Raw genomic sequence first — 25754 nt, 5'->3', positions numbered from 1 at the left:
CCCTCATGAATACATTAATCCATTTATGGATTAATGGGCTAATGATTTAGCTCCAGAGTGGGTCTTTTACCAAAACCACGTTGGCTGACTTGGGCTCCTCTTGGTCTCAGTAGGCCTCTCTTACCATGTGATGTCCTGTACCACCTTGGGACTTCACAGAGTCCCCACCAACCACTACACCTGCCCTCACCAAATGCAGCCCCTCAGCCTTGGACTTCCTAGTTCCCAGAACTATAGAAAATGAATTTCTTTCTAAATTCCCCAGCCTTGGGCATTTATTGAGAGTAAAAGAATACACACTATAACAATGGTTGGAGGGACTTAGAATGTGGCTTAGCAATAGAGTGCTTGCCTAGCATGCACAAAGCCCTGGGTTTGATTCCTTAGCACCACATAAACAGAAAGGGCCGGAAATGGCACTGTGGCTCAAGAGGTCGAATGCTTACCTTGAGCAAAAAGAAGCCAGGGACCATGCTCAGGCTCTGAGTCCAAGCTGCAGGACTGGCCAAAAACAACAATAACAAAACAATGGCTGGACACACCTATGTAACAAGCACACTGATCAAGAAGCAAACATTTCCAGGACCCAGAACCCCTCCTATGATTCCTTCTAATTGCAGCTCTCCTGCTCCAAACCCCCCACCCCACTACATCTCCAATATCATAATTAGTTTGGTCAGTTTTGGCATTTGATGTAAATGCAGCCATTCAGTATTCCCTGTGTATGTCTGGCCTCTGTGGTTAGCATTAGGCTTATGAAATCCAGCCCTGCTGCTCTGTGTAAGGCACAATGTTCGTTCCCATAGCAACTCAGTACTGCATTGCCTGAATACAACAAAACGTATTATTTCATTTTACTGTTCATGGATACCCTAGACACACAGAGGAAACTCTTGTGTGATGCACTATGAGACATTTCACCTAAATGGTTATATCTTGAATTTTGCTCAGAATTATGTCCTTCTTTGAATATGCATGTAAACATTGGTTAGCAGTGAGCATGTAAACACATGAATAAATACACACATAAATGTGGAATGGTTTATAGAGTGATGCATATCCTCGGTTGTCTTGAGATTCACTACCTGGGCCATCCTAGCAAGTCACTTCTCTATACTGCCCCTGGTGGCACACAGCTGAACTGCAGCCTTTACCCACTGAGGTTCAGGATTTACAAACCAGAATTAGAGCAAGTGTCACAATCAACCAAAGGCCGAATGACTACTTGAACAAGTGATCATTTGGGGGCATAAAAGTGTTCCAGTTCCCTGGAGCTGTATCAAAATCAGGATGCAGTTACATCTTCCAAATAATTATTATATGAATTAAAAAAAATAACAACCAGGGCTGGGAATACAGCCTAGTAGTAGAGTTCTTGCTTCACATACATGAAGCCATGGGTTCGATTCCTCAGCACCACATATATAGAAAAAGCCAGAAGTGGCGCTGTGGCTCAAGTGGTAGGGTGCTGGCCTTGAGCAAAACGAGGCCAGGGACAGTGCTCAGGCCTTGAGTTCAAGCCCCAGGACTGGCAAATAATAATAATAATAATAATAATCACTTTACAAGTCAGAATATGGTAAAGACACTTAAGACATCCATATTCATTGCTGCACCACTCACAATAGCCAAGTTATGGGAACAGCTCACATGCTCTACAAAGATGAGTGGATCAAGAAAATGTGATACATATATACAATAGAATGTTACTTGTCCATTAGACAGAATGTCATTTGCAGGGAAATGGATGGACCTAGAACATATCAGGTAAACTAAGCTCAGAGACAAACTGCGCATGTTTTCTCATATGTGGAAGCTACATCTAAAATAAGAGTGGACATGATAACTTAATATAGGACTCTAGGCATCCACATACAGTGAGGCTAAAGGAGGCTACCCCTAGAGGAAGAGCCCAAAGGTATAACTCCTCTCAACATTTAAATTACTATATATTGAAATAAGTTCCAGGAAATGGAAATATAGGCTTTTATTGTTGTTGGGGTTGTTTTTTGGTTTGTCTTTGTCTTTTGGGGGGCGTAAAGAGGGAGAACAGAAATGGAGGAAGGGTGAACAAATGAGGTTATGGCATTCAGTGGAAAGTGAACTATGCAACTTGTAGACAGGGATGGGAGGAGGAAAATGGGATAAAGTGAAGGAAGGGGTGACATTACCCAAAAAGAACTGTACTCATCTGACTTCTGAACTAGTAATCCCTCTGCACAATATCTTAATAGTACCATAAAATTTCATTAAAGAAGTAACAGCCGCCACTTATCTACCTACTGGGTGTGTGGTATTAGGTCAAATCCTTCACTGATTGTAATCTGTATAACTCCTTCCAGAACTGCTGAGGAGAAACTATTATCCCTCGTTAAAGGTGAAGAAAGAGGCATTTAAAAACTGAATAATCATCCGAAGGCACATGGAGCCAGGATTTGAATTCTGGCCCTCTCCCACAACCACCCACTCTGCTCCAGGTACTCAATGTACCCTCAACATTCCACTCCCACAAGCCAGCCACCTCCCCGAGGAGGCCTGGGATCAGGAAAGCACCCACTTTTTTTTTTCTTAGAGATCTCTTCAGGGTCGCAAACACTTCGAGCCTCTTCTCCTGCCATCGCCACAAGGAGGACAAGTTGTTTTCATCTGACCAGTAGGAGCCCAAGACTTGTTGTGCCTTGGGTTCAACAGGGGGCAGGAGAGACACATAGAGGTCACCGAGTGTTTTCCCCATTTCCTGTACCTAAACAGCAGAGTTAGGTCAGCCAGGCGTGTCCCTGACTCAATGCTCGATGGCAGGTGTTAGGTGGTGCAAGCAGCCCTACCTCCCTAGGGTTCCCAGAACACTCTCCATCCTCAGAAGCCCTCAGTCCTCAGCAGGTTGCCTTTCCCCCTGGGCCTTGGGCGAAGTCAGAACTAGGTTGCACCACAGACCCAGCGTCCTAGATTCTGAGAGGATGAGAAATAGCCTGCCAGCTTGGGCTGTGTTAGCCAATCCAGAGATTACTATTACCAATGTCTCTTGGTTGGTGCTGTCTCTGCATGGGGGTGGGGGGGGGAGGAAGGGGAGGAGAGGATGGATTCCCTGGGGCTTGTCCTGTCTGGGGGCCGCACCTGGGACAGCCTGGCGTGTGACAGGCGTTGGTTCCCAGCTCCAGGCCGGCTCCGTGGCCTAGAGGGAGTTATTCACCGTCCTCCACCTCGGCACCTAAGCGCGCTCGGGCACAGAATGTTACCTCACAGGGCCGCTGCCAAGACTGCGCGCACTTCCAGCCCCAGCTCCCGTGGCGTCCGCGTGGCCCGGCCTGGCCCGGCCCGCGTGCCTCGGCCTCGGTGGTTCAATGCCAGGTGTTAGAACCGGTGACCGGGCCCGGCCTGGGGTGCCCAGGGCCTTCACTACATTCACCCCGACCCCACCCCCCACCCCCCACCCCCACCCCCCACCCCCCACCCCCCGCAACTTCCCATCGTCAGAACCCCTCCGGTCAGGTAAGCCTTCCCCCGTCGGGATAGAGGCTGCCATTGGCTCGCGTGTCCGTCCGTGGACGTCCGCCGGCGTTCTACAGAGCGCGGGAAGCGTGCCTGCACGCGCGCGCATGCGCACAGCCCTCCCTCGCCGGCGCCCACAGAACGCGAGCGGACGGAGCGTGCGTGCGTGCATGCGTGCGTGCGTGCGTGCGGCCCTGCGCATGCGCGCCAAGAGAACGGTCATGACAGAGGCAGTCAGCTGTTTTTCCTGCTGCTGTTGTGGTTGTTTGTGGTTGTTATTGTTATTGTTGTCCTGGGGAATGAGCCTAAGGCCTTGTGCTAGTATGGCAGGTGCTCCACCACTGGAGTCATGCCCCAGCCCCCTTTTGGTGCTGGTTATTTTCAAGGCTGCTGAGAGAGAGAGAGAGAGAGAGGGAGAGAGGGAGAGAGGGAGAGAGGGAGAGATAAGAAATCCGTCTATACAGGTGAGGCCCAAACCTGATGGAACAACAGGCTGGCATGTTGTCTTCCTAGAGAAGAAGAGTTACTGCCTGAATCCAGACACATTGTGCAGAATTCTTTCTTGGCCTGGGGTGGGGGTGGTTAGTCTTTATTCTCTTAAGGCCTTCAGTTGATTGGATGAAGCCTAGCACAGTTATGGATGGTAATCTGCTTTATTGAAAGTACACCCATTGAAATGTTAGTCTGATTTTGCTTCGATGGGGCTTGTGCACTGCCTCTTAGCTTGCTTTTTTTTTTTTTTGCTCAAGACTAGCACCATGCTACTTTGAGCCACAGATCCATCCACTTCTGGTATTCAGGGGGTTAATTGGAGAGAAGAGTCTCAGAGTGTTTTCTGCCTGGGCTGGCTTCAAACCGCAACCCTCAGACCTTAGCCTCCTAAGTAGCTGGGACCTACAGTCATGAGCCACCAGCACCCAGCAGTTAAACTGATTTTTAAATTATTTTCAGGGAAGCATCTCGAGTACCTAGGTGCTGTGGCCCAACCACATTAAATGAACCACCATAAATAACCTGTATCAGGTTAAGGAAATGCCCTAATTTAAGAACTTTTGATAGAGACCGAGTTTGTGTTGGATTTCATTAGGCAATTCATTTCATATCATTATTCTCCTTTTGTTTATAAATTATTAATTTTTGTAAGTCTGTTAATATAATGCCTTTTCTCGTATTGTTGAGGTAGATCCAACTTGATCAGGAAAAAGAGATGACTCTCAATTGATCCCGGGTTCACCACCCTCATGGCCCCTCGAGGTGCTGAGTAGAGGGCAGAGCCTCAGCCTAGCCTGGCTCTGGTGCGAGACAGGCCACTGGGCTTCTTGTCTCAGCCTGCTGTCTCTGGGCCCGTCTGGGAGGGGCTTCTGGCTGTAAGAAGAGCCTTGTGTGACCTTTTAGGGAGCCTGTGGGTGGGGTTGACACACCTTCAGGGTGGGGCCAACTGGACCTCCTGGAGCCCTGGGTGACAACACTCACAAGCCTAGGTCATACTAGGCTAGTTCCTACTAGCCCCAGCCTAGACTATAGCAAGGGCTGTGTGGAGCTCGCCTGGGCCCTCTGCATGAATGAAGAGAGTTTTTGCTGCAGGTGTGCCTCTCCTCCAGAGCGCAGGTGCCAGAGGCCAAAGACACAGTCCTCTAAGACTCTGGGGCCCTGGAACAGAGGGTACCAAGCCAAGCACTCTGTCCCACAACATTGCCTCCACCCCAGTCACCGGCTGAATGGTTCGCACGTCCTCAGCTACCACCTGCTACTCTTGGGTTCCATCACTTGCTGGGATGACTCTACAACTGTCTGTGAGCTCCAGAAAAGCACTGTACTTAATAATGGCAGTTTTCTATTTCTTGCTTCCTTTTTTTTTTCTTCTTTTTTGGTGGGCCTTGTGCTTTCTGAGCCATCACAGTGCCCTCAAGCCATGCCTCCAGCTCTTGTTATAAGACTGGCCCAGGCAAAAACATGAGATCCAGCCAGGCACAGGTGGCTCGCACCTATAATCCTAACGACTCAGAAGGCTGAGAGCTAAGGACTGCGGTTCAAAGCCAGCCTGGGAAAGTCCATAAGACTCTTGTTTCTAATTAACCACCAAAAAGCTATACGTGGAGCTGTGGCTCATGTGGTAGAGTGCTAGCTTTTAGCAAAATAAAAAGCTAAGGGGTCAGCACCCAGGCACTGAGTTCAAGTCCTAGTACCAGGATGGACACATACACGCAATGTAAAGCCATTTTCATTTGTAGATGACAGGTTCTGTATGTCAACTGTTCTAAAGAATCCACAAGGCTGGGAATGTGGCCTAGTGGTAGGTAGAGTGTTGCCTAGCATACAAGAAACCCTGGGTTCAATTCCTCAGCACCACACATACAGAAATAGCTCTGTGGCTCAAGTGGTAGAGTGCTAGCCTTGAGCAAAAAGAAGCTCAGGCCCAGAGTCTAAGCCCCAGGACTGGCACACCCCCCCCCCAAAAAAAATCCACAAAACCATATTAGCACTGATAGGTTCATCAAGATTGTAGAATATTAAGATCACATACAAAAATAAATCACATTTCTACAAAATAGCAATCAATCTGAGAATGAAATGAAGAAAAATAATTCCATTTGCGAACATGGAGGAGAGTTCAGTGTAAGAATGGGGGCCTAACGTCACCCCAGATCTATTCCACATAAAGTTGAAAGTAACCCCCATGTTAACAGTTCTGTGCACCGGCCTGGGGTAGAAGCCTTCTCAACGCCTCTCAAACCAGTGACCGACATGAGGAAGGATTTGAGTGGCGAGAGCAGCTCCGAGGAGCCCCAGGCCGGGGAGAGCCGTGGCTTTGCCCGGCTGCAGGCTGAGGTGTGTCCCCCGCTCCTGCAGGGTTGGAATGCCTCATGTCTGCACCCCCGATGGCCGGGCCTCTGGGGCCCTGCGCTTCAGGACCGTCCTCAGGGCCTGCAGGATGGTGGCCTGGCTGTTGCGCACATTGTAGTCGCTGAGGCTCAGCAGGCGGTCGAAGTCGGCCTCCTTGTAGGTCATGTTGAACAGGGCGTAGGGGGACGTGGCTGGGCTGAGGTCCACTCGGCCAGCCTCCAGCTCCTCGGGGCTGCGCTGGACGCCTGAGGGGGTGGAGGGGGAAAGGGGTCAGGACCACACGAGGGGGCGCAACGGAGGCCGCCTCCACCCCAGGGGGCTTTTCCTTCCTCCCAGATCTCTCGGTACAGCTCTGCTGTTCTGACTTCTCAGCAGCTCACTAATTCCTCTCTACACGACTTCTGAGCGAGGAGGAAACAGAACAAGGAAGCCCAACGAATCAGGAACAGATTCTTCAGGCTCATGGCGGAAACAACAGAGGTTTTGCTGAATGAGAAGTCTGTTAAGACACAAATGTGGCACAGTGGCTTAGGGCCATGGTTCAAGTCACTGAGGAGGCAGACCTAGAACAAGCAAAGAGTGAAGCCTCCATCTCAAAAATGAGCAGGGTATGGTGGTGCACCGCTGTAATCCCAGCCGCTCAGAGAGAAATGGAAGTAGGACGATCCAAGTCCAAGGCTGGCTTGAGATCCTATGCGAAAAGGGGTGGAGTGGGGCTTGCTCATGTGGTAGAGCATTTGCCTAGTAAGCCCAATCCTCAGTCATTACGAGAGAGAGAGAGAGAGAGAGAGAGAGAGAGAGAGAGAGAGAGAGAGAGAGAAGTTAGAAGATTTGGAATGATGGCAGCAAGAACTGATAAGTAGGGAATAATGCGGCGGGAGGGCAGAAATTAGTCTTTCTCACTCAAAAGAGATAAAATTCCACAATGGCTGGAAGGAGAAGATAGAAAGCAGTGTGGTGAGGGCTTCGGTTTGGGGGAACCCTTAGGAGAGGCCCAGCTTCCTGAGAAGGGGCCCCAGGATGGGCTGGATAGGGTGGTAGAGAGCCCCGTGCCCCAACGCGAAGCAGGAGGTGTGCAGGGGCCTCTAGGTTTCTAGGGGAAGTTGAAGGCCAAAGGAGCCTGGGGCGATGACGGTGACCTGGGCGGGGATGTGGGTGTCAGCCATCAAGGCTGGGGGGGGGGGCGGTGGGTGCAAAGCCTGGGTGCAGCTGGCCTTAATTCTTTCCAGGGCTGCCTCACCGGGGGCCGAGAAGTCCCTGAAGGAGGCGTTGACCAGTGGGAAGTGCAGCAGGACGGGCGCCTGGGGGCAGGCAGGGTCAGAGAAGAGGTGGCACTCCCCGGGCTGGCGCTGGTCCTCGGGGCTGAGCTCCAGCCGGGGGAAGGGCAGCCCCTGGGCCCTGCAGTACAGCTCCATCTGCTGCAGGGCCTGGCAGGGAAGGGGGAAGGAGGGAGTCTCGGTCAGTTCCCCCCCACAGCTCATCGGGCCACAGCGGGTTCTGGGCCCTAGGAGCCCACTGGCTACCCGCTGCAGACCCAGCACGCCCCTCCCTCTATCTGCATTGCACTGCTGTGACTGGGTTAGCACGTCTCAGAGCCCACACGTGTTCACCCCAATACTGCTGCTGTTCCACAGTCCCCGTGGGGCGTGGCGGCTTGTCGGTGGAGACGGCCAGGTTCTCCTTCCAGCTCTGTACCAAGGAGCCCCCCCCCATTCACCCAACCTGGGAGCCCGCCACTCCCAGCAGGCCCGGGGGTTGGGGGGTGGGGGGTGGGGCTGAAGCCTGCCATGTTGCCCCGGAACTCTGTCTGAGTGGGCAGAGGCCTGGGGTCCCCAGGGCAGCGACCAGAGGCACCTGAAAGGGTGAGTCGAGGGAGTAGTTGAAAGACAGGATGAGGTCGGGCTGGCGGCCTGGCCGGAACATGGCAGGGTAGCTGTTGTTGATGAAGTAGCCAGAGTCCACCAGACAGAGCTGAGGCTGCTGGGGGGTCAGCTGGCTGGGGGTGGCATCGAGCTGGCAGTCTGGCACGAGGAAGTGGCGACGGTCAGAGGCGGCCACCTGCCGTGGTGAGCTCACCCACCCCCCTTTTTGGACATCACCAGGTTCATCCCCAAGGGGATCTGCCCCCCATTCCCCCCCCCATCCCACACAGGACACGGATGCTGTGACTGTCGGGTACCTGCCCAGGTGGAGAAGGCCTCGTGCGCCCGGTAGTCCCGGTGCATCTGGAGGCCGCGGAGGAAGTTGGCGCTGCGCTGGTGCAGCGGCCTGCGGGTCAGGAAGCCCCTGAACGCCTGCGCCAGGGCCGTGCCGGGCTGCAGCCACGAGCCCTCCGCCTGCGACGCGCCCCCCGAGGAGCCCGCGGGCTGCTTCTCTGCGGCCAGAGGGACAGACGAGGCTCCGGTGAGGGCCTGGAAAGTTCCACCCACTCCTCTGCTCGGACCCCTCCGCCCCAGGCCCGCCCCCCTCTCCCACCTGCGTTCTGGATCTTGTCCTGGAGGCACTGCTTCCAGTCCTCTCCAGAGCAGGTGAGGTCGTACCAGGTGTCCAGCAGGTTCAAGGAGAAAATGTTGCTCCAGATAGCTGAAGGCCCCCCCCCACCCCAAGAGAAGTCAGCCACCTTTGGGTGCTGATGGGAAAGGGGAGCTGAGGGGAGGACTCTCCTTGCACTCTGCTCTTCCCCACGCCCCAACTCTCCGTTCCCCCCCCCCCCCGACTTCTCCTGAGGCTCTGCCCAGGCCTGAACCCCAGGAGTGATGTCTGGGATGAGACCTGGCCCCGGGGCCCTCAGGGGGACCACCCCTCACCTTCCAGAAAGCAGATGCGGGACTCGGGGAGCCTCCTCATCAGCCGCCCCATGAAGAACTCGGAGCCGAAGAGCTCGGAGGGGATGAAGGCCCCGTACTTCAGGAACCCCACCTCGTAGGGGGAGAACTCCACCCATTCTGTGGGGTGGGAGGGAAAGGCAGGCAGGGGAGGGGGGTGGGCCTGGTGAGGAATGCAGACTCCTGGGCCGACCCTCCCCCCTCCCCCTTCCCAGCCTCCCCCTCCCCCTGCTCAGATGCCCCTCCCCCCCACCGCCACCCTTCCGGGGCAACCTGACCAGATTGAGTTGCCAGATGATTGAATTCTCTGGGCATTCTTGGGGTGTAGAAGATTTGGGGAGGAGAAGAGTGGAGTGGCTAGGGCCGTACCCTTGAAGTCGAGGGTATCTAGATGGTTCTCTTTGACGTTGAGGCTCAAGTAGAGAGGCAGAGGGTTCTGTCCCCGCTCCAGAGCTGCTCGCTGTCCTGACAGCTTGTAATCAGTCACCTGGCAGGGGCGGGGGGGGGTATGAAGGACTAAGTTCTGCCCTGGTGGCAGAAAGTCTACCAGGACAGGGACAGGGGTACAGGCTGGGGCGAGGGGGTAGTTGCACCTTTGGAATTGGGGGTGTGTGTGTGTGTGTGTAGGGAAGGGTGTGGGAGGATGGGTGTCAGCCAGCTCTGATGTGGAGCGCCGGCCGGCCCCTTTCACTTCACGTTCATCTCCCCGTCCCCTTCTCTGCTTCGCCCCATGCAAGGCTGTACCCGTGGCTTCTTCCTGCCCTTGCTCCCGATTTGCTCTTCCACACAACTCCAAGCCCTGTGTTTGGGGACTGTGGCTCTCTATCTGGGGCACATGCCACGGACCCTCCTGAGTCCCGCCGGGAGGCCTCATTCCAGCCCAGGTCCCAGAGGCGGTCCCTGCCCGGCGGTTGGGCAGGGACGCACCGCATGGGCCGGGCTAGGCTGGCTGCCCTGGGTGGCACAGCATGTACCGGGGGTGCAGATGGCACTCCTGATGCTAGGTGTCCGAGCCATATCGGCCCTTATCAGATTTCCTTAGAGAACAGGTTAAACGGGCAGATTTCTGGGTCTCCACTTAGCATCAGCCTATCAGAGATCACCTGATTTGAGTTTAGTCGTTGCTCAGCAATCTCGGCTATTGCCCTTGCCAAGTCGAATGAGGGAAACCTTGCCCATCTGCTACATCCCACGACTCTGCCCTAAGGCAAGATTTGGGGAAGGGCCAGCGCACCCTCCACCCCCCACTCTCCTGGATGGCTTCAAAGTAGCCGAAGAGGACCCAGGGGCTCCAGTCCCCTAGTGGCTGACTCCCCGACACGACAGAATGCCACACCCACAGGAAGTGCTGGGCTTGGTACGCGAAGCAGCGGGGGCAATGTCCTTCATTCAGAGGTGAAGGAAAAAAACCTAAGATCTACTCAGGAAAAGAAAGGTGGAAAAACCAGACGCTTCCTTCCAGGAAATGGCAAGAAGCACCTAAGCGGTGCAGTGCTTGTGGCTCACACCTGTAACTCTAGCGACACCAGGACACTGACGGAGATCTGCGAATGGAGGTTTGAAACCAGCCCACGAAACTCCAAGAAAGTCTCATCTTCAATGAACCAGCAAAAGGCTGGAGGTAGAGGTATAGTTCAAAGAGTACAATGCCAGCCCTGGGCTGAAAAGGCCATGGAGAGCTTATAATAAGCCATAAGCCCGTAATCACAGCTATTCAGAAGGGTGGTCATCCTGAGGATTAGTTAGGGAGCCCTCCATCGTGATAATAAGCTTGTGGTAAGCACTCTTAAGTGTGTGCTCTCAGCGACGGGGTCAGCCATGGGGAAGACGATCTCAGTTTTTTCTTGCTGTTGTTAAGACCAAGGCACCAGTCTCCTCCGCTCCACTGTCCAGAGGAGGAAACAGAGGCCCCGAGAGATCACATAGCTGGCCAAGGACGCGCACACACACACACACACACAGCAAAATGCACTGTGGTGAGAACTCGGGGACTCTGGCTGCAAAATCTGTGCTTTTCACACCAGTCACGTTCCATGTCGAAGGATACGTAAAATTAAAGCAGCTTAGACACCCCAAGGGACCCTAACAGATTCACTGACTGATTCCCAGTTCTTGGGTGGTCCGGACACTCCTGTGACCTGACAATTCACTGAAGAACTCTGTGGACAAGGCAGACAGGAAAAGATGGCGGCCGCCACACCCTTGAAGGACGGACACCGGCCGCTTTGACCGTGTAGGACACGCGCACTCGGGTGCACACCGCTCTCACCCCAGCTGTGCAGGGTCCTACCTGGCCGTGGAGCTTGGACTCCAGCACCAGCGCCCACAGGTCCACGATGGTCGTGGGGTGCCCCTGCTTAGCCCGCAGCTCCAGCTCCCGGCGGTAGCTCGCCAGGCGCTCTGGGGAGAAGGCTGTAAGCTGGCTCTTGGCCAGATGCTCTCGGGCATGGCCGACGGGCCCCTCGAGGTCCTTCTGGGACCACTCCGGGTCCCAGTACAGGTGGGCCATTGTCCTGGGGGACAGAAGGGGACAAGATAACAGGAAGCCCCAGTACACAGCCTCCCACTCCTCCTCCCACCCTCAGCCTCCTTCCAGCGCTGGCCCAGTTAGAGAATGTATCTGTCTATATAGCTGGGCACTCTCACAGGCTCACATCTGTCATCCTAGCTTCTCAGGAGACTGAGATCTGAGGACCGTGGTTCAAAGCCAGCCCAGGCAGGAAAGTGTAGGAGACTCTTATCTCTAACAAACTTCCAAGAAGGCAGAAGCGGAGCTATGGCTCAAGCGAACAAAAGATGCACCCAGGGACAGCACCCAGGTCTTGAGTTCGAGCCCCAGGACAGGCGCGCGCGCGTGTGTGCACACGCACACATACACACGTGTACCTAAGGCCCTACCATGTAGAGCCAGAGATGCCACTCAGGTAGGTCACACAGTCCAGGAGGCCCAACTTCTTCAGGGCCAGCAGGTGGCCATAGAACGCGGTCATGGCCCGGGCGCCTCCTCCTTCAGCCACGATACCCACAACAGGGACCTGGGCCACACACACAAGGACACAGGCCGCCTTAGCCGGGGCAGGGACCCCCCCTTCCTTCCCCAGGGTGCGTCCTGCTTCCCGCTCCCATCCGCTCTCAGTCTGGTGGAGTCAGCACGAGAGCCAGGGCCAGCCCTTCCCTACCGGGGTGGAGGGGGCGCTCTCAGGCCAGGTTCTGTGCCCGCGTCCCTTCTGCACCCCCTCACCTCGTCCTCACGCAGGTCTCTGTCCAGCTGCAGGGCCTGCTTCAGGGCCGCAGCCGCCACCCGCCGCCTCCTCCTCAGGAAGGCGCGCTCCTCTGCGCACAGCCCGCAGCCCAGCCGCACCGCCAGCTCCTTCGGGCTAGGGCACGGGGAGAACGGGGGTCAGGGGTCAGAGGTCAGGAGCCAGGAAGGCAGAGGGTCTACACAGCTCCCTTCCTGGTGGGTCAACCCCCCCACCCCCCCGGGATGGTTATCCCTTGCCTTTCCCCACAGACGTGAATCCACTCACCAGCTGTCTGCCTTAAGCTGCAGCCTCACTCCCGGGGCCTGAAATCAAAGCGAGAGAGCTTGCTCAGAATGCTCTAGACCCCGAGGGGACGAGAGGATCCACTGGGGCCTTGGACTCCTCTCCCTCTCCCCCAGAACGAGCAGCAGCAGCAGCAGCAGCAGCGGTAGAGGCTCCTTACATTTGCACCAGGAACGTCCAGCGTCACCTTTTCCCCCAGGGCCAGCGGCCGCAGGGGCACGGAGAGGCGTCCAGCCGGCGTGGCGGGATTACAACGATCGCCTCTGGAGCTCTGGGGGGGAACAGTCATGCATTGAACAAACCCTTGCTGAGTATCTCGACGGCAAACAAGACAGACACGGCCTCTCCCCGATGACTATAAAACTGATGGCAACAGCCGCGGTTAAGGAAAACTGCCAAGTAGTCATGGCTAGTGCTTCTGTTAGAGTGGAGGCCTTGTTCTTGTGCTCCGGGAGGAGCTGCGGGGAGTTCAATGGCAGGCCTGGCTTTGCAGGCCTCTGTCCCAACAGTGTAGACAGAGGAGGCTTGGGGAGGCTGTCAAAGCCCCAGGGGCCTGGCCTTGGCCCGTGGGGAAATCCAGGAAGGGGGGGGGGCTGCAGCAGCTGCGGCTGGCTAAAGGCTGAGTGGGGTGCGGACACCCACCTTCAGGTGCCCGCTCAGCTCTGTGCATTGGGCTGCCAGGTAGTGGAAGCTGAAGAAAGAGGCAGTGTCCAGGGCGGACGTCTGTGTGTCCTCGTAGGATCCCTTCAATACCAGCTCCAGCTCATCCTGACCTAGGGAGCCAGCGAGCGGGTGAGCGTGAGGGCAACAAGAGCCTCCGCTGGGACCTGAGGTCCCCGCAGTGCTGAGGAGAAAGAAAGGTAACGAGGAGCCTGGAAAGGGCCCTTTCCCAACCCCCAAGGGACTCCATCTCCTGTGACAACGGTTCTCCCCAGGTCACCAGGTCAGGGGGACCCCCCCCCAACTGGAGGGGTACACTTTCTCCCCTGGGACGGCTTTTGTCTGCCTCCCAACTCCCTCCCCACGCCCTGCCCCATCGGCGGAGTTCTGGTTCTGAGCGGGTCTCACCCGCAGCCACGGTGGAGTTCTCTGCTCTGTCCACGAAGACGTCCAGCCGTGACAGTTCCCGGGCCTGGGGCAGAGCACATCGTGGGCAAAGGCCCCACATCTGTGGGGTCCCCTCAACTTCAAGCTGGCAACCCCTCAATCGTCCCAAATCCACCATCGCACACAAAACAAAAAGGGGATTCTGAATGGAACTGGATCGGAGACCCTGAATTCCCATCTAGGATCTACGGCAATGGTCCGGCCTGAGTGTCCACCCTATCCCAGCTCTCCTAGCTGTACGCCATTTCTGGAAGCTCGGAGAGCATGATTCCTCCTGGACCTTTGGACTGTGGGGTCTGGAGGTGCCCACCACACAGGCACCTGCACGCGCTGGAGGGAGCACCGCTAAGGTTTGTGCACGCTAGGTGCAGATTCTGGGCTTTCAGTTCAGCCCCTGCTGCAGACCTGAGAATGCGAGAGGACGCGGCCCAGGCTGCGCTCGCCACCTCGTGGCCATTCCTGTCCATTGCAGCATTGGGAATTTGAGGCTTATGGAGGAGAACTAAAGGCCACCCTCCTGGATTCCCAAGACGCCTGCTGCTTGGATTCCTGTTTCTCCAGATGGAAAGCGCAGCACCCTGCAGACTCCCTCGGACCCTCACCCATCTCCGGATTTGCAACCTGAAGGTGGGCTTGGCCCTAGGACGTCACTGGGGGCAGATCTCTGAGTTAACCTCTAAGAACTCATCACACCGGAACCTCCTCCAAGAAGAGCCCCCCACCCCCACCTCCTTGCACCCCTTAGCTCCAGACTCCCCCAAGCCCTACAGCCCCAGGTGGCCACCTGGCTGGGAAGCTCTGGAGAAGGAACATCTTATCGCCCACACCCCAGCCCCGCCCCCCTCCTCTAGGCCCGGGGAAGATTGTTACCACAAGGACATTATTGGTGATGAGATTCTCCGGAGGGTCCGACCTGGGGAAAAGAAAAAAAAATCAAAGCACTCAATCTGGACTTGCAGAGGCAAAGCCCTTCTGCACCGACTGCACGTCTAAGGGACTCTCTGGGTGATGCCGTGGGCTCTTATGTCTCCAGGGCTGGGGAGGTTCCTGAAATGCAGCGTGGAAGGTGAGAGGAGAAAGCAGGGCAGGGGAAATACCGGCTTTCCTCTCCCCAGGAAAGACGGCAGCAGAAGTGCCCGCAGCGCACGGCTGGATATTCCAACACCAGATCTAGGTCAGAGCCATTGCCTCAAGCAGAACCCGGGTCCCCGGACACACCCTGGGCTGGGGGAGCTTACTCACGTTTTCTCCAGCAGAAATTCCACATCTAGCTCTTCCTGTCCCTGAAACCAAAGAGTGAACACGCACCATGGGCATCGTCACGTCGTCTCAAGCAGCCTCTAAGGGAGGCATGCAATCGTGACCATGTCCAATTCACAGATGAGGAAATTGAGGTCTGGGGCAAGAAGGACTTCCTGCCCTCGTGAACCACAACTAGGGAAGTCTGCAGAGAAACAGGTCTTCCTCCCTCCTGGGACCCCAGATTCAGGACCAGGTGGAAGGAAAAGACAAACTCAGCCATAGGGGGCTTCAGAATATGCAGGCCCCCTCTTGAGCCCCCTCCCTTTCCATCTCCCCGCTTTCAGCAGGAAGAATGCCAAGACGCGAAGCTGGCCGTGGGCTCAGCGAGCAGGAAGGCCGATCGTCCCCCACGGCGCTCGGGTGGCTGTTGGGAAATTCAGCCCCTCTTCCTCGGGACTGCCGCTGCAGCTCGGTGGGGGTGCAAAGCTCTCTGGGAGGGGTTTACTCACTGCCCCGTGGATGAGCTCAAGCAGAGACAGGCAGAAGAAAGGGGGGGGCAACTTCCTCAGCCTGGAGACAGCGGGGCCGGGCTTCCCCACCCACCTGGGGACCTGGGAGAAGGTTTTCCGGAGCAGCTGGCCAGGGAGGACCTCTGAGATGTCATAGAACACCTTGAAGCAGATGCCATCCTTTGTAATTACGTTCTCATCATAGACACTCAGCTCCAGAACATTCTAAGGGACAAGAGGTAGCAGTTGAGGACATGACCTGTGCAGAACAACATCAGCTAACATATAACTGTAAAACTTAACAGAGATCTAAGGATATCCAATACAACCCCTCATGTCCCTCTCCTAGTTTTTGCTTTTATCAAAAATAAAATCCTGAGCCAGGCACAGCGGCTTAAGCCTGTGAGGCAGAGATGGAGGGGGGCAGATTGAGACTGGGGTTCAAGGACAATCCAATCCAATCCCATCCCCCCCCACATACACAAAACACAGTTCACAAGATTCCACCTTGATGGTTGGCACAGTGGCGTGTGCCTGTCATTCCGGCCATACCAAGGAGTACAAATAGGAGGACTGGAGTACAGGCAAACCAGATGCTATGCGACAGGCTTCTGTGACGCGCCTCCTTGAGCCCCACAGCGCCCCTGCAGCAGGAGATGCCCACTGTCTTCACATCAGTGCCTTCGAGAGGCACTGAAGGTCATTGCCGGAGGTCAGTCTCACGTCCGGGAAGGGTAAGGACATGTTCATTCCTTCACACACTCACTCACAGAACACACAGTCCCCAGAGCTTCCATGAAGCGTGAGGAAGTGTGCCCCCCTCCCAAGCCCTCCAAAGCGAGGGGGAGTGGCCTGTGGTACCCTGCCACTTACCTTGACCTGACTCTGGATGAGGAAATGGAAGCTCTCATTCCATACGGGGTGACTGGAGTTGGTGACTGTGTTGGTCCTGAACGTCATTCCAGGAGCAGTTGGCAGCTGCAAGGTCACATATGGGTCCGCCTCACTCACTGCCAAGGTCAAGGGAAGCATCAGGAGTGAGAATCCCTCAGGTCTTTGTCCAGGGGCCTCACTAGCTTTCCACCAAGACCCCAGTGGGCACTGTGGACAGCACAGCACATCATCCCTGGGTCCATTATCCCTGGATCTATCATCCCTGGGTCCATCATCCCTGGGTCCCATCATCCCTGGGTCTTTTCATCCCTGGGGTCCTATCACCCCTAGGTCCCATCATCCCTGGGTCTTGTTATCCCTGGGGTCCCATCATCCCTGGGTCCAATCATCCCTGGGTCCATTATCCCTGGATCTATCATCCCTGGGTCCTGTCATCCCTGGGTCCTGTCATCCCTGGGTCCTGCCATCCCTGGGTCCTGTCATCCCTGAGTCCCGGTGTCCTTGGGTCCATCATCCCTTGATCCCATCATCCCTGGATCCCGTCATCCCTGAGTCCTGTCATTTGTGGGTCCTATCATCCCTAGGTTCCATCATCCCTGGGTCCCATCATCCCTTGATCCTGTCATCACTGGGTCCCATCATCCTTGGGTCCCATCATCCCTGGGTCACGTCATCCCGGGACCCGTCATCCCCGGGTCCCGTCATCCCCGGGTCCCATCATCCCTGGGTCCCGTCATCCCTGGGTCCACTGGAGATCAGGACACAGTCACTCACACAGGTCAGTCGTGCGCAGCCTCCGTGCCTCCAGGACCCTCACGGTGAGCTGGCAGCAAGCAGCGGCTTCCTCCTAGAGAGATACATCAAACTGAGCCCCCCACATTCTCTCACCCGAGCCTGGAGTTGGGGGCTGTCAATACAACCCCTCCCCCCACCCCTGAGGACCGGCAATGCTGCCAGGCTTTCTGGGGGACCAAATGGCCTTGGTCTACCACTGTCCTTGGGGTCATGGCTCTAGAGGGTTCCAACAGTCAGGGGATGACAGACCATCGGTGGGTAGAGTCTACGGGATCTCCTCCACTCTGGGGACAGAATTCAAGGCGTCATGGCCAAAACAAGGAACTGGGGGCTCCCCAGCTTCTTCTGGGTTCCCACACAGACTTTCTAAGCCCCCTGCTGTGACTTGAGGGGACATGGCCTGGTAGGAACACACGCTGACTCCAATGGAGGTCATTGGCCTTGCATCCCCATGACAGGAGCCCCCCCCACACACACAGTGGACACTCAGCATGGGGGTGTCAGGTGAGGACATCCCCTAGACAGGGCATGCGTAGTGGCGGTCCTCACCCCAGCCGGGATGGGCAGGGGTTCACAGGCAGCCGTTCACAGGCAGCATAGGACGTGCTAGTCCTGGGCCACGCGACCCAGGAGGGCCACACCGCAATCCTAAGCCAGAGAAAACTCCAGCCCCCCAGCTGATCTCGTCCAGGAAGGAGAGGCGGACTCTGGAGCTACATCGCCACGTGTAAATCCTAGTCCTGTGATTTACACCCTGCGGGACCTGGGATAGACCACGACACTTCTCTAGTTCATCATCCGCGATGGATTAGGGACAACAGTGACTTAACAGGGTGACCTAGGGCAAAATATTGCTTGGCATGTCCAAGGCCCTGAGTTTGATCCCCAGCTCTGTCAAAACCAACCAAACAACGAGAAAAGGAAGCATTCTCTAGGCCGTTGTTCTTGCGACCGAGTACTTGAAGTGTGTCTAGCTGTTGTACTATTACTGCATCGTCTTCTTCCCCAGATCTCTTAATACAGTACTCGCGTTTTCTTCCATAAAGGAACTGAGAAGTCCGGTTGCTCAACTCATAGATGACTGAGTTCAGGTTCAAACTTCAAGACCAACGCTGGCAAGTCCTGTGCCATTCTCCCTTCCTCAGGCCTGGCTGGAGAGCCCGGGGCCCGGCCCCTCCCTGAGTCACACAGAGGCAGAACAAGTCCCAAACGCCCAGCCTGCCCTGCCAGCCCAGCCCCTGCGCCCTGCCAGCCCCAGCCTCCCATCCGCCCGCAAAGCTGCTGCTGGCGCCACGGGAGCTACCTTGGGGGCTGGAGGTGGAAGACCTGGTCTGTAGGACCCAGTCCTGGATGCTTCCCAGGTAAGGGGCCCACTCATGCTCCCCAAACCCTCAGCCTGGGGCACTTGTTTCACCCCATGGGGATGGACCCTGAGAAGACAAAGAGAAGATGGACACGGTGGGCAGCCATTATCACGAGGGTGTTCTGGGAAGCTCCACAGCTGGCTGTTCCGAGACAGGAGCCTGACACCTCGGGTCCCCCTGGGCTCCCCCTGGGCTCCCCCTGAGGCCTGACTTAGGGATGGGGCGGGTTACGTCAGCTGGAGCAGCAGATGGGTTTTATTTTTGCAAAGAGAAGGGTCTCTCTCCGTCTCCCCAAGGATTCCTGGGTGTCCGTCCTGTTCTGACCATGTCATTTCTACAAGCTCCAGTCTAGAGCTCCTCTGTGGGTACAGCTCAGGCCAAGGGGAGGAGGCTGGTCAGATCTGCAAATAAGACAAAGCCCCCGGGGTGGTGCTCTCTGGGCCCCAAGCGGGATCTGAGGAGCCAGGTCTATTTGCCTTCGTCTCCAGTAAAGGATGACAAATCTGGGCTGGGGAAAGTGCACGACAGGGGTGAAGAGAATTGATTCTACCAGCCTCCCTGGCCTGACACAACCTCAGGGCCCATAGGCCCAGTATATAATTGACAGGGGTAAGGATTTGGGCTCCCTGAGATTCTGAGACATACAGATTGACTTCATCCAGTCCCAGGAAGTCCGGTGAGCTCCAGGCCTGGTGGGTTTCCTGTGTGCCCTTCAGACACTGTCCTCTGACATGGAATCCCATGAGCCTTTGTGGGGAGCTGGTAAGAGTCCTGAGGTGCTGCCGCCTGGCTACTCAGGATGAAGAAGGGCGGCTCTGCTGACCACATTCATTATCCCCCAAACTAAAGCACAGGCCACTCACCCCGTGCCTCACCCCATCCGGAAGCCAGAGTCCCCCCGATTTCATTGGTGCCAGTCTCAGATGCACCCTGGCCCCGGGCCCTTGCCTTGACTGGTGCCCCCGGGGCTGGACAGACACTCGTACCTGGTGAGGATGGCCAGGGGGTCCCTCAGAGGACAGGCTTTCCATGCCAGCGCTCCCAAGTCTGCTCCACGCCCAGTCCCTCCCTGGCTGGTGGCAGGCGATTGTCCCGACAGAATGGGACCGGCTGTGACTCTGCCAGCCTCGGCGGCGTCACCGTCCTATAAACAGGTGGGGCCTCCGCCCAGCTTCCTGTCATCCCGCACCGGTTCCTCTTCCCTCAGCTGGGTGGGGTGGCGCCTGTCCAGGGGAGGCTGAGGCAGGAGGATCACGCGTTCTAGGCAGGTCGGAGGCTACATGGTAAGACAAGTCAAGAGAGGGTAGAGGAGGAGGAGGTAGAAGAGGAAGAGGAAATGAAGACGGAAAGAGAAGGAGAATGAGAAAGGGGAGGAGAAGGAGGAGCTGTGTGGAGGAGGAGGAGGAGGAGGAGAAAAAGAGGAAAAGAGGAGGGCAGGAGGATGGGATCGGCCAGCACGGTCAGGATGCCATGATCTACAGGTGGAGAACCACCCCAGACCTGAAAGGTCAGGGTGTCTGCCAGGGCAGTGGCAGAAAGCTGGTTCCCCTTGAGTAGAGAGCAGAGGATGGAGTGGGGGCCTCAGCTAAGGAGACCCCCCCCCTTTCAGTCCAGCCCCGTCCGGGCCAGGCAAGCCTCAGGGGAGGAGAGCTGAGCACCGGAAACCACAACAGCCCCCCTCAACAGCCCCATGAAGCCAGGACTCCAGGCTATATATAAGAAGGGCAGCCAGTGGAAAGGCACCCCCCTCATCTGCCCCCGAGCAGACCCCACAGAGCGGCAGAGGGGGCCGGACACCTCGGATCCCAGGCCTCTGGAGTCCACTTCACCCTCCGCCCCCTCTGACTCAGCAGCTACTAGACGCTTGGGTGTTTTTAAACTAGAACCAAAAAGCAGACTTTGTGGTAAGAGAAACTGATCAGAAAACTCTTATATAAGCATGATAGGATAAAAAAAAAAAAACTATGTGAAGCTACTTGTTTCTCACGTTGGTGTTTGGTTTATTAAACTTCTGACCCAAGCTAGCGCCATCCAAATAAATGCCGGTGTCTGAAGGTCTAGGAGAGATACTCTGTCTGTCCAGATTGGGAGAGGAAGCTGGAGCTGCTGAATGTGGCAGCCAGAAGAAGGAGGCCTGTCAGGAAAAGGGGCCAACGAGGACAGCGGACGCGTCCACAGACACTACTGACTCCCAAGGTCGGATGGTAAGACGCTTTCTCCCAGGCTCCCGGGACCCCAGCTGACATCCAAGGTGAGGGCTCCCTGCCGCGAGGAAGCCCAGCCAGCCACACGCCACCCACGAGCCTTTGGATGACTGCAATCCCAGCCTGGCACATTCTGAATTCATGAGGATCCGGGAGCCTGACAGAATGGTTGCTACTTTATGCCATTGGTGCTCATGATGTTCTTTCATGTGAATATGTTAATTTTTATATTTTATACAATTTGTATGTATTTACCTATGCTTATATAATATATAATTTTATATCAATTATATTAATATAAGCATACCAGAAATGGGCTAACGATCCTGAAGTGTTACATGATCTTACCAATGAAGAGATATGAAATGTTAAAAAAAAAAAAAAGATTATAACCCTGAGCTATGACTTAGAGCAGTCAGGACTGTCTCAAACAGCAGCAGATTATACCTGGTAGTTTACTAACTCAGATTATATGAGTATTTTTTTGTGACGTGTATTATTATTATTATTTCTAATGGAAGTATTTGGGATTGAATGCAGGGCCTTACACTTGTTAGGTGGGCACTTTACTGTAGAGCTACACCTGCAGCCCCATTTTTCACTCATTTGTAGAGCTACAGTCTCACTTCCCACCTGGGAGCTCATTTGGCCTCCTTCCAAACACATTCCATCACACCCAGATTCTCTCCAAACAGACGGAAGCGCGTAGACTCTTCTTGAAAGGTTCGAATCTTGAACCTTGTGCCTCCTTGTTCTCAGCCTCCCAAGTAGCTAGGATTATACACCACTGGGGCCCGGCTGGGTTGGTATTTTGTTGTTGTTGCTTGTCTTTCTTTGCTTTGTTTTTTTTTTTTTTTTGCATTTCTTTCTTTTTTATTATTTTTTGTAAAGGTGATGTACAGAGGGGTTACGGTTATATACAGTAATGAGTACATTTCTTATTGAATAGTGTCAGCCCTCCCTCATTTTCTCCCAGTTTTTTCCTTTCCAACCTCTCCCCCACAAATTGTATAATTCATTTCCAACCTAGTACCTAGTGAGTATCACTGCTGTATTAGTACACCCTTTGTCCCTCCATTTCTGTGATTCCCTTTCCCCTCCCAAAATCAGATAAACTTACATATAAGACAAAGAGTACAGAAATAAAAACAGCAGCAAAAGGGAAAAATAGGAAAATAAAGAATCGCAGAGTACAATAATAAACCTCTTGCTTCCATTTCTTGGAGTTCATTTCAATAAGCATCACTTTATATGCTTGTATGCAAACAGTTATTGGGCTCTTGTGATCCTCACCTAAGAATAACCTCCTTTGGTCTCACTGTGTGAATGTTTAGAGTCCTCTTTAATTTATCATGTCTAAATGTCACTTTTTGTCTTTTACTCAATGGACCAATGGATCAAGAAAATGTGACACACACACACACACACACACACACACACACACACACACTGGAATTCCTTGCTTCCATCAGAAAGAATGATATTGTCCCATTCATAAGGAAATGGAAAGACTGAAAAAATTGTGTTTAGCCAAGGAAGCCAGACCCAAAGAAACATAGGTTGCATTTCTTTTGTTAAACTCTTGTTTAAGGTACAAATTTGAATAAAGATTAGACATGTTTAGGAATTTGGTCTTGGTTAATCCTGCATTCCTCCTACCTACCTGAGTGTCTCTAATAGTAGCTGGCAATCTGTACTTTTAATTTTTTTTTGTTTTATTATTTTTTTTAATTAATTGGACATAAATTTTTTTACAAGGTGTTGTGCAAAGAGGGTGCAGTTACATAGTAGGGCAGTGTGTACATTTCTTATGATATCTTACGACCTGTTTTTCTATCCCTTGTCTAGGTCAGGTTGACATATATGCAATATACAATGTATCAAGAACATATACAGTATTCACAGACTTGGTCTCTACTGTCTCTCCGTCTCCCTTTGTTAACAGTCATATATCAGGGAGATCATGCCCCTTTGTTTTCTGTGTTCTAGGCTTGTCTCACTCAACATTATTTGTTCGAGTTCTGACCATTTCCCTGCGAATAACAGTATTTCACCATTCCTAATCGCTATGTAGTATTCCATTGTGTATAAGTACCATATTTTTTGGATCCATTCGTCTGTGGAGGGGCATCTGGGTTGTTTCCATATTTTAGCTATTGTGAATTGTGCCGCGATAAACATGGAAGTACAAATGTCTTTTTGATATCTTGGGGTTTGCTGTTTAGGATAGATGCCTAGGAGTGGTATGGCTGGGTCATAGGGTAGGTCTATATTGAGCTTTTTGAGAAACCTCCATACTGTTCTCCAAAGTGGTTGTACTAATTTGCACTCCCACCAACAATGGAGAAGGGTTCCTCTTTCCCCACAGCCCCTCCAACATTTGTTGTTTCCTGAGTTCAGAGTATAGGCCATTCTAACTGGGGTGAGGTGGTATCTCAGGGTTGTTTTTATTTGCATTTCCTTTACTTTTGCTTTGTTTTTTGAGAAAAAGTTTCAATATGTAGCCCAGGCTGGCCTTGAACTCGTTATCCTCCCAGGAGGCCTTAGCTTATCAAGTGCTGGTATTACAGGTGTGTGTCACCACACCCAGCTAAAATTGACATTTGACGTGATTTTTAAAAATCATTCTGAATATTCGCTTTCATACTTCATTTTGTATCGGCCTGTATTAACTTCAGGCCCCACAGAATGCATCCTTTGCGGTGCACTGTTCAAAGCATTTCGTATATATATAACATTTCTACTTAGCATCCTTTTGCCTCGATCCTGAACAAGGAAGATATTGCACTTACCCACCCATGAGGCAGGAATTAAAGAGCTGCCCACAGGCCATCTGTGTTCCTACCTACTGCCTGCCACATGGGCTCTCTCCAGAGGCACTGAAGACTCCCTGGATCAAGCTTTGCCTGAATGAGTAGATCTAGGTCTAGGTTTCTCTTTTCCACTTTAAATCCAGGAAAGAAAGTCTCCTTCTCTCCATTCCCTGCACCTTCCCCTGAGATAGCTCGCAGTGACAGCATCCTAGAGGAGAGAGGCAGCTAGCAGGGGTAGTGGAGAGGGGTGGAGGCGCTGCCGAGTCCTGCAGCAGATGGTGCCATTCGCGGTGAGATGCACGGTGCGAGGCGAGGCTGGGATGACACACACTTTGGCATTGGACACCAATTACCATGGAATGAAATGGCAAGGCCCGGGCAGGTCTGTGTGTTGCCCCATAAGGAAGTCGTTATTCATTCTGTTGACAAGCGAGGAAGAATGATTTCCTGACTAGACCTACTCAGGACCAAGCAGGAAATGTCACCTGGTCCCTCCCCTCATTCTAGGCTACTGGAAAGGAGGGCCCTCTGGTCTCCACCTCAGGAAGCCTTTGCCCAGTGTATCCCATCTTTCTCGCATGGCAGCGTTTTAGCATCGGTAACGTCGCCGGGCTGAGTGGTTCACACCTGTCATCCCAGCTACTCAGGAGCACAGATTGGGAAGACCACGGTTTCAGGGCATCTCAGACAAAGAAAAGAAGAAGCTTGCAAGACCTCCATCTCAAAAGAAAACAACTGGGCCTGGTGGTCTGAACCTGTCACTCCAGCGATGGCAGGAAGTGTAAATAGGAGGCTCAAGGTCCGGGCCAGATGACGTGAAAACAACCGAAGCAAAAGAGGCTGGAGGCATCGGCTCAGCAGCAGAGCAACTAGCTACCAAACACAAAGTTCTGAGTTCAAACCCCAGTACCATACACACACACTCACAGATACACACACACACACACACGCGCACATGCACACACATGCGTACAGACAACAACTAATAATAGCAATAATCTGGGAGGTCTTGGAGGGCTGACACAGGTATCTGATCCTGATCAGAGCCTCTAGAATCGCAAGGAAAGAGCCACAGAAGAGCTGTGCACAGACATTAGTCAGCGAATCACCTCGGTTTGAAGGCAGTGTGGCCGGTATGCAAGCTTCAGGCTAAGTTACGAAACAGGAAGTCTTAAGAGCTACCTAGGTACTAGATCAGCCTCCTCAGAACTCCCTACCCACACCAACAAGCAGTACCCGAGACCCCTCCCTCTTGATGTGAGCCGGAGCTGTAGGTCCAAGACCTCCTGGAGGCCCCAGGCCTCCTTATCACACATCTTCTAGATAGCTTCACGCGTGTAATAGGATTTTGAATGAATATGCAAATATGCTTTCAATGTCTCCTCCCATTCTCATTCCCTTCTCCAGCCAACAGCCCCCATTGTCAAAGCTGGACCAGGGAGCCAGGAGCCCAGCCCGCCTTGGGCTCCAAGACTACTTGGAGGGTCATGCGGGGGGGGGGGGGGTGCGAGGCTGAGCACCGTGAAGGAAAGAAAGGGTTCTCTACGTTCTACGAGTTTGCTTTCAGGTATCACGAGCAGTGCTTTGAACTGTGAGTTCTATGAAGAGTATTCTAGAAGGCGCCCACCAACCATAGGGTAAAAGAAGCAAGCGCCCATACTTCCGGGAGGAGCAAGGAAAGTTGGCATCTTGGCCCCTGAACTTGGGAGACATCATATACAAATGGATACTTTGGTAGGAATTCAGTCAACATGGGCGGGGCCCTGTGTGCACAGGGCCAGCCTGGGAAGTCACGTCCCGGGAGAGGGGCGTGTAGGACACCGTCCTGATTGTGCTTTGGATGCTGGGATCCAACACTGGGATCATCTTAACCGAGGTCTGCTCACATTTTTTTCATAAAAAAGAACAAAAGAGGGGCTGGGGATATAGCCTAGTGGCAAGAGTGCCTGCCTCGGATACACGAGGCCCTAGGTTCGATTCCCCAGCACCACATATACAGAAAAAGCGGCCAGAAGCGGTGCTGTGGCTCAAGTGGCAGAGTGCTAGCCTTGAGCAGAAAGAAGCCAGGGACAGTGCTCAGGCCCTGAGTCCAAGGCCCAGGACTGGCCAAAAAAAAAAAAAAA

At 53.9% G+C, this 25754-nt stretch overlaps 1 protein-coding gene across 1 annotated transcript; it reads right to left on the bottom strand.

Annotated features, from left to right (window-relative positions):
- Nucleotides 1–6351: 6351 nt before the first annotated feature.
- On the bottom strand, nucleotides 6352–19645 carry Pla2g4d (phospholipase A2 group IVD). The gene is made up of 20 exons (XM_048332546.1): nucleotides 19601–19645; nucleotides 17230–17302; nucleotides 16435–16571; nucleotides 15652–15786; nucleotides 15053–15093; nucleotides 14681–14723; nucleotides 13772–13835; nucleotides 13346–13476; nucleotides 12864–12974; nucleotides 12686–12723; nucleotides 12400–12535; nucleotides 12057–12193; nucleotides 11449–11671; nucleotides 9528–9645; nucleotides 9141–9278; nucleotides 8809–8916; nucleotides 8513–8707; nucleotides 8188–8354; nucleotides 7574–7760; nucleotides 6352–6578 (listed from the first exon to the last, which is right to left on the bottom strand). Exons 1-20 carry the CDS (start codon nucleotides 19643–19645, stop codon nucleotides 6352–6354), a joined length of 2454 nt encoding a protein of 817 aa, XP_048188503.1.
- Between the last annotated feature and the right edge of the window lie 6109 nt (nucleotides 19646–25754).

The sequence above is a fragment of the Perognathus longimembris genome, chromosome 23 (genome assembly GCF_023159225.1).
Source record: "Perognathus longimembris pacificus isolate PPM17 chromosome 23, ASM2315922v1, whole genome shotgun sequence".
NCBI lineage: Eukaryota > Metazoa > Chordata > Mammalia > Rodentia > Heteromyidae > Perognathus > Perognathus longimembris.
The sequence above is the reverse complement of the archived record's forward strand: the minus strand, read 5'-3'. Positions and strand labels throughout refer to the sequence as shown.

Coding starts and splice junctions, on each gene's coding strand:
- Pla2g4d (XM_048332546.1), bottom strand. CDS start 19,645: ATGGAAAGCCTGTCCTCTGAGGGACCCCCTGGCCATCCTCACCAG. Junction 13,477..13,771: donor GAACTCCACCGTGGCTGCGG/GTGAGACCCGCT, acceptor CTGGCTCCCTAG/GTCAGGATGAGCTGGAGCTG. Junction 12,975..13,345: donor AGCTGAGCGGGCACCTGAAG/GTGGGTGTCCGC, acceptor GTTCCCCCCCAG/AGCTCCAGAGGCGATCGTTG.